Below are 8,647 nucleotides of genomic sequence, written 5' to 3'. Positions count from 1 at the left end.
AGGTTTACAGGCCATCTGCTCGATCTCCCCCAAACCCTCACATGCCTTTCCCTGTAAGAGAATGTTTTGGACTCATACATTCATTGACAGGTCACAGAATGGTTGGGAAGGGAATTTTAAAGGTTATCTAGTCCAACTCCCAACCATGGGCAGACATATCTTCTACTAGATCATGTTGCTCAAAACCACACCCAACCTGGCCTTGAACACTTCCAGGTATGAGGCATCCACAACTCTTCTGAACAACCTATTCCAGTATCTCACCATCCTCAAAGTAAAGAATTTCTCCCTTTTATCAGATCTAAATCTACCCTCTTTCAGTTTAAAACTTAGCCCTTGTCCAATCACTACAGGTAATATTAAAAAGCCCGTCTTTCTTACTAAGCATTGAAAGGTCACAATAAGTTCTCCCCAAAGCTTTCTCCGTGCTGAAGGACACCAGCTGTCTCAGCCTTCTTTCACAGAAGAGCTGTTCCATCCTCTCCTCATTTACATGGCCCTCATCTGGACCACCTATAAAAGGGTCATGTCTTTTTTGTGCTGGAGACTCCAGAGCTGAATGGAGTAGCCATATTTTTTTCCCCTAGCCATATTTTGTAACCTTCCTCGGACCATGTTGTTCAAATAGCATTTTCAAAATAAAACAGCAATTTAAACATCAGAATGGGTATTACAGCACTAAGAATACTAATCTCTCTTCTGTTTCCTCTGCAAATTCTGATAATAAAATTTAAAGTGTGGCAAAAACTGTTGTAAAATCTGCTGTTAGGATGCAAAAGTTATAGCCTGACAAAAAAAGCTTTGTGATTCACAATCAGAAGAAACATTTGGTATGTAATGGTCTGTGGTTTGAACACAGGTTTCAATAGACCTAAATTCTCTGCCTGCAGTACAATTGCTTTACATGTAACTTGGCTTTGATAGGGTCAGCCTGCCACAGGTTATCAAGAGTTTGTATTTATGCTTTCTCTTCTGCCCGAAGGTAAAGACAAGACATAACATTTCTATTAATATTTGAAGTGGATAGTCAGCTTTAGCTTCTAGCTTATTCCGAGTAGTATTTGGACTGATGTTGCTTGGCTTGCCTGTTGACTCTGATTAACGGTAAGTAAATCTTTGCTTTTTATTTTTTTTTCATTTAATATTGTAGGTACCTATCTGTACCTGTAACCACTTCTGCCTATAAGTACCTGAGCCCAACATTCAGCTGCTTCTGCCTTTTTCAGAAATATTGGTCAGCTCCAGCAAAAAATAGGTTTTCAACATTCCTTAATCTGGTATCATCCCCATCCTTCCCACTTGCCCATTTAGCTATTGGAAAGCTTCAAGACCTGGTTGAGGTGAAGGCTGCACCACTGGATCTACTAGGAGGAGGCAACGGAAGCAGGCAGCAAGACAGTGCTATCTGTGGGGTTTTGTGTCTAGTCCCAGGAAGTCAATGGATAAGTTGCACAGAAAGCTCCCTTGGCTGGATTAATAGATTTTGGTGTCTATCTCCAGCTGATTCTCTGACTACTGAGCATAGGTCAGTGTCTCCCCCAAAAATGGTGTAGTACGTTCTTTTAAGAGTACTTGCTTTTCTCAAAATCACACTGCACCTAACTTATTTTTTCCATGTAATGCCCAGCATATCCGTTTGTGACTGGGATGCATACTTCTCCTTAGCTAAAAGAGATGCATCTGGGATCACTCTTCAGATGAAGTCCTTAGCTGTGTTAGTCAAATTTGTACACACAGTGGGCACAAGAGTTGACTCACTAGGTTCATGCTGAAATTACTACTCTTCCACGGTAGCTTGTTGTATCATGAAGATGAGATTTTAAAATCAGTTTGAATGGTCTGTTTTGTCTTTTTAGCCAAAATGACATTTGTATGAATGCAAAAACATTCAATTCTGGTAGCCTTTGGCAGCAAAAAAATCTACACGTTTTTTATGAAGCCATTTGTTTTTTTTATTTTTACCTCTATATGCAAAAGCTTGTGCTAACTGGACAGAACTTGCTCTTCCTGCCAGTTCTTCCTGTCTTCTCATCCATACCCTTCTACTACTACTTATTGTCCAAGGAAATCTGCTTTATGGAGATATTGTGTAGAGACTTCTGTGGAGCCACATGCTGGTACAGGGTGCCACACACTTCCCTCAAACATTTGTTTCCTCTTCCACAATGTTTTAATATAGAGTGACAGAAGAGGCTCTGCAACCCCTTTGCATAATAATTTCTCCCAATAAAATGCATACCTATGCAACATCATACTGTTGAATGTCTGTGGCCTTTCTTTAAAGAACTGTTTATTTTGTGTTATGTAACATCAAGGCTTGTATCATTTTCCTTTTGATCTCTTTCATTTTTAGAGTTGAGTCTACTTTCAGAATGTTCTCATTTGTTTACATTTTGGCTATATTATTTTTTTCAAAAGAGGCTAAAATGAAGTTCTTAATCTGAAAAAAAATTGAATGTCCTGAGCCAGAATATAATTTTAAAAATTGAGGTAAAATCCCTTTTGGAATTAAGAAAAGCTGTTTAAAGGAACAGATTGGTCCTTAAATTAAATAAATAATGAGATTTTATTGCAATCGTAATTTAACTCCTAGGTTCTACCCTGAATACAAGCAATTCATCTGGCAAAAGAAAGTAGGTAAAACAGTTCTACAAACAAAAGCTGAGGTTCAAGAAGTCTCAGTACAGTCTTGATGTTCATTTCAATTTCTTTAAAGAAAAATATGGGAAGAATACCAGGTACTTCAAGCTTCTGCTCAGTGTTTGGGAGAAAGCAAGGGCAAAGTGTATGTACAGGAGTACCCCTACACTGCATTTGGGAGAAGGGGTCACTGCACTAGAGCAATCAAAATGCAAGCAGCTCCGTGTGTGTGTGTGTGTGTGTGTGTGTGTGTGTGTGTGTGTGTGTGTGTATGTATGTATGAATTTCTTAATTCTTGAAGGATGGTTTTTGTACCCAAGATCCAGCAGAAGGGTTTTTCTAGTTTTTCTGTATTTGTTTAATCTGTTTTCAGAGAATTATCTACAGTGACTCCTAACTGGCAATATCTCATTTCAAGCTTATCATCATCTGTTTGTGTATAAAGTTAGGACTGTGTTTTCCCCATGTGCATGACTTTGCATTTATTGAATTGAAATTTCATCAGCTACTTTATGTCTCAATCATTCAATATCACAAAAGCCTTCTGTGACTCTTTGCAGTCAATTTAGTTTTGACAATTTTGAATAATTTTATATCTTTATCAAACCTTGATGTCGGATGCATCTCTCAACTTGCTGGATTTTTCAGGAGTATGCTGCAAAGCAAAAGCAAATGTCCCCATGGTGATTCCTCTCTATTATGAGAACTGAACCATTATTTCTACCCTTTGCTTCCTACCCAACTGTTGGTAATTCATACTGCCTGTGAGAAAAAAATTTCCTCTTATTTCTCTATAGTTTGGGTTGTTTAGAATACTTTCATGGCTGTCCTCCAAACTCTTTCAGAGTTTTGGTTGCCTTTAATACCCTGGACTACCATTATACCATGTACTTTCAGGCTTCTTCAAAGAACTCTAAGACTTATGAGAAAGCATTCCTTGTGGTGTGTGGCTCTTTGATCATGACACACACAAGCCCTGGAAAGCACCAAGCTGCTTGTTGAAGCAGTAGATGGGGATGCTGAGGGGCTGCACCATTGACTCTGCCACTGTGGGTTAAAAGGACCATCGGGGGGAGCTCTCATTGGGGTTGGCTCCTGAGATGTGCTGGGTGTGGGAGCCAGCTGGGATGGGGCATTGGAGGTCCCCATAGCTCTACCCTGCCTCTGAGGTTTTTGAGTTCCTGGGGGCTTGCTGCTGCCAGCCAGGGTGCTTCCCCCCACTGTGCATCAAAGTAGAACTTGACTCTCTCTGGTGGGTCTTCTCTCATCTTTCTTCCCCGGCTAGATGACTTACAAGACACAACTTTCCTCCTCAAATCTCCTCCTAACACATGATCAACATATCACATTTATTTTTGTTTACTGTTTTGTCAACTACTGTTTATCTTTTATTTTTGTAACACCTCAATTTTTGGTCACAGTCACCACACTTGGGATGATACAAACAATAAAGGAAAGTAAGGTCTTCAGACATTTACAGCTTTCTAAGCATAAGGCAGACAGTGATGCACCTATACCAGCAGACAAGTGTATTCTGCTGTGGTAACTGTAGCTGAGCTTTGGCCTGAAATAATTTTACCTTAGCTCATGATACCTATTAATAGAATGCAGGATTAATCTGGGCTTAAATTTTATCTAGTTTGAAAGAACAAATTTCTCTTGTACTTTCAGTTGTAGCTGTCCTACAATTTTGGACTGACAGAACTGATGAGAAGTAACACTTAACTCTCAAGAGCAAGATTTGAAGAGGTCTCAGGAGCTCTTGGAGCTCTTATAATTTTACGTGCTACGTGTGTGTCGTATGCCAGCTAAAAGACTCCATGGTGTTGGTCACAAGCAGGTTGTGCATCAAGCCATGCAGTGCTGAGCTGTAATGCTGGTGTAACCACAAAGTATCTGTCCCAAAAGCAGAGCTGGTGATGAACAGATAAGGAAATGAGCATGTGCTGAAACAGCTACATTTAATGTAACAGATATACTGAAATAAGAATAGAAAATGACATATTAAAGCTTGTCACAATGTTATTGGTTATAATTTTAGTAAATTCAATTATTTGTGTTTGATTTTATTTTTTTGCATGGCTATATTTCCACAGCCTTCTCTGTGAGATCTGTGAAGATTCCTTTTAACACTCTTCTTTTTTTTAAGTCTTTTACTGTTTCTAGGTTGCCTTCTTTGAAATTTCATTTTTTTTCTAAATTTTACTTACCACGATTTTACTAAAATAACTAAAATGTTTTTGAAAAGAATCTCCATTTGTGTCCTAGCCTAAGAATCTGCTCTCAGGCTCAGATTTACTGACAAATGCATTAATCTCCTCTCCTTGAAACAGCCTATAAATCAACCTGTAAAATGGATCACACACAATGAATTTAAGTGGTGTAATGAGATTATCAGTAGTCTTAAAAACTGAAGAAAAAGAATTGGAAGAATAAAGTTCTGAGATCTGATGCAGAGTTTGATAGATCTGATTCAGTGCTGAATAACTGTGGTTGGTAGGTAAATCTGCTAATGCTTTTCTTTAACTGGATGATTGCAGAAGCGTTTTTGGTCTGAATAGCCAAACAGATGTAAAATCAATGCCTTTTATGCTTTGTCTGTTCTGCTTTGAAATAAGGAATCTTCACATATTTGCTGTAGTGGAATTCAGCCGCTCAAATGCCCACAGAATAAAATGACTCTGGTCAAGATGTGTTGGGATCACGAAGAAAGGAGTCCTACAAATCTAAGCATTGCCATTATTTTTTAAGCACCGCATGAATTAAGATGTAGAAAATTGGCTGCCTCCAAGCTGCTGTTTTCACGCTTATCTTTCCCAAACTGCAAAAGAGATCACTATGTTGGATCTGTTCTCCCAAGAAGAAATACTTTTAGTCATCTATACAACAAAATCTTTCATCTGTTCCTTCTGTAACATAAATGTGTCTGTCACACATTGGTCGTACAGACTCATTGTTTAGGTACTCCAAAAATCCCAAGGACAAATTTACCAACAGAGCCAGGGTAGCTCCCAATTGTACCATGCTCTCTCAATTACACAAGAGGGAATCACTTATGCTTCTTTCCACCTCCACCTCTTGAACCAGCCTCCAGTTCTCAGTCCATACTTCATTATTCTTGCTGTTGTTGTTTTTACTGTTAATTAGCCTCATACACTTCTCTCTTTTTTCATCAGTCATATCTTAACAGACCTGTTTTTTCTTGGTCTATATTATTTTATTTTTGGAGAAGAAAATTAGTCAGAATGAGAGGACTTTTTTTGTTTAGCAATAGATAGCAGGGACAGAACCTGTGGGAACAGCATACATTAACCAATATCTGGAGATCAGGGCAAAACGTATTTGATACTGGTCCTAATACTGTCCCAGATGCCAAGTAACAGCTCCAAGGATTTCTTGACCCTAATGCAGTTTAACTATTTAGTCTAGCCTAAAATAGATCTTTCAAGTGTTTAGCAGATCTCTCTTTTAATATATCTCTGATCATAATGTTATTCATAAAACAAGTTCTTTTAAGCTTGGATATGTATAATGATCTTAAATAACTTAAAAATGGAGGTATGTCTATTTTGAAACATAGAATTGACCACAGTTATATTAGTTGAGAATAAAAGATTAGAAATATCCAATTTGGATTCATGGTAAATATAAGTAATTGTGAGGGATGTGCACAGATACTTTTTCTTTAGTTTTTAGCTGAGAGATGACATCAAGTGTGTCTGCTTATGAATACATATCAACCATAATACAAACTCTACTGCATATAAAATTTGACTTAATTATGTGTTAGGAGACAGCTTGCATCTGTAATTACATTACCATTTACTATTGTATAAAACTCCATTCTGTACTAATCACACTTAACAAACAGAGTGCTTAATGTTATTATTACTGGGAGACATTCAAAACAAAAACCATTTTCTAATTTCTTGTGTGACTGTATTCTATTAGTAGTGAAATATCATGTAATATCTAAATCATACTGTAAATTAAATTGTTCAATACAGATTAGATGTCATATGTACGTCTTCTAGTTTTCAGATTCAGCCAAACATAAAGTGTATTTCCTGACACTAGTTTTCCACCTTGTTTTTATGGTAATGTGGTTTTCCTTGACATTCTGGTTTGGTTTTACAAATTTACACCATGACTTAAATACTGCAAAAGAGCATCATGGCTAGTTTTTCATTTAAGACATGTATAATTCAAGGTATGAATAGACATCTTATATTTTTTTCTGATCTTAATCATGTTTATATTTTTATCATGAAGTTTATTGAGGAGTATGTTGCTTTCCCTTTCACTTTATAGGATACCTACCTGAATTTATTATGAATAATATATACCAATTTGCTCAATGCGTGAAAATGTCCAGATTTTCGGACTGGGGGAGAGGGAGAAGCCACAATCATGCATTCCTTTCCATTCACCAAACTATTTATTGCAAATTGTAGAGGGGCAGCAGCTACACTCTGCTGTTGTCTGGGTCTGGAGGAGCATCAGGGGCAGCCGTGTGCTCGCCCGCCCTCAGCGGGGTTGGTTCCTCAGGAGCACTGGGAGTGGGATCCGGCTGGGATGGGGTGTTGGAGGGCCCTGCAGCTGCCTCCTGCCCCTGGGAGCTCTCAGTCCCCACGGGCTCACTCCCACCAGCCGCGGGTGGGTTGATGGTGGGCCTCCTGCGCAGGTTGTAGCGTCGCTGTGGGGCCCGGCGGCGAGGCCTGTCCATGGCCGTCCTCCTGCGCAGGCGGGCGGGCAGGCCGGCCACGAACACCTCGTAGTCATCGTCCCCTCGCACGGAGTGCAGCACCTCCTCCACGGGCTGCCTGCACACGGGGCAGTCGTCCCGCCCCCTGGCCCACTGCTGGATGCACCTAAAGCAGAATTGGTGCATGCAGTAGGCCACGTAGGCTGGCTTTTTTATGTCTCCCAGGCAGATGGGGCACTTGGAGCCGGCTGCTGCCTTCAGCGGCCCTGCCTGGGGTGGCTGGTGCAGGCCACCACCCCCTGCAGCAGAGGTGCTCTCCCCCATGTTTTCTTCAGCGCTCCTGCCATGTCCTGCCTAGAGGGACATGTGAAGTGCTGGAATTTGTCTGGCAGCAGGGTCACTCAGGTGCTTGGGATGTTAAGCTGTTCTCTCTCACCAGCGTTGCAACAGTGGATATCATGCAAGACAAGGGAGAGAGGCCACAGTCGTCGGCTGGCCCGGCGAGGAGCGGAAACAATGCCAAGGTCCCCCAAGAAGGAAACCTTCCCAGATCCCTCGGGTGAAGTTTCCCCTTCAAGGCCACCTCTACTGCTACGAGCACACCTCCTGGATGCCCCAACTGGCTGAACCAGGGAAAATCCTCCAAGAGTTCTGTGCTTACACACTGAGAGCTACCAGTGTGCCATACTAGATGCCCAAACTCAAGCTGCAAGGGACACCTGGTCATTTGTGACATCATAGTCCTTTACTAGGTGGATTGGATCTGTCACTGGTGACATCAAAATCCACCACTATGTGACATTACAATGGTCCATCTGCAGCCGCAGCACTCTGCCCCAGCAGATGCGTCTGGGGCTGTCACTGAACTGTCCACTGCATCCCTCCTTCTCTTGTGCTCTGCACTAGTGTTTCACATCAATCACTGAGGCCTCAGATGTGTTTTCCCAGGACTCTAACATGTCCAGCAGGTTTTGACTTTCTGTTTTCATTTGGTTCAGCAGCTTGCACACATGTTTATTTAGCATAGCATGGCGTAGGATTGCATGGAGTAGTTCTAGTTGGCAGGGACTTACAAGAGGCATGTAGTCCAACTGCCTGACTACTTTATAGCTGACCAAAGCTCAGTGGTCAGACACCAAAAAGGGCTTCCTAGAGATGACACATGAGATCTTATGAACACCAGTGAATATTCAGAGGTGTTTGTTAGCAGGTCAAAGTAACCCTGCTGCAGACAGCAAACCCATTGATGTGTTTTGCAGCTATTTTTGCTGCTCATATTGCTCCTTTCCACTTAGCCATGTG

At 40.8% G+C, this 8,647-nt stretch overlaps 1 protein-coding gene across 1 annotated transcript; it reads right to left on the bottom strand.

Moving 5' to 3' along the window:
- Nucleotides 1-7,055: 7,055 nt before the first annotated feature.
- On the bottom strand, nt 7,056-8,099 carry LOC113959658 (E3 ubiquitin-protein ligase RING1-like). The gene is made up of 2 exons (XM_027668853.1): nt 7,782-8,099; nt 7,056-7,699 (listed from the first exon to the last, which is right to left on the bottom strand). Exons 1-2 carry the CDS (start codon nt 8,082-8,084, stop codon nt 7,106-7,108), a joined length of 897 nt encoding a protein of 298 aa, XP_027524654.1. The 5' UTR covers nt 8,085-8,099; the 3' UTR covers nt 7,056-7,105.
- Nucleotides 8,100-8,647: the final 548 nt, after the last annotated feature.

This window comes from Corapipo altera, unplaced genomic scaffold (genome assembly GCF_003945725.1).
Source record: "Corapipo altera isolate COAL_440 unplaced genomic scaffold, ASM394572v1 1, whole genome shotgun sequence".
NCBI classification, from domain to species: Eukaryota; Metazoa; Chordata; class Aves; order Passeriformes; family Pipridae; genus Corapipo; species Corapipo altera.
This window is presented reverse-complemented; position numbering and strand designations above follow the sequence as displayed.

Excerpts from the sequence above, each read along its gene's own strand:
- LOC113959658 (XM_027668853.1), bottom strand. The coding sequence starts at position 8,084 with ATGATGTCACAAATGACCAGGTGTCCCTTGCAGCTTGAGTTTGGGCAT. Across the intron at positions 7,700-7,781 it reads TATCCACTGTTGCAACGCTG|GCAGGACATGGCAGGAGCGC; the intron begins GTGAGAGAGAAC and ends ATGTCCCTCTAG.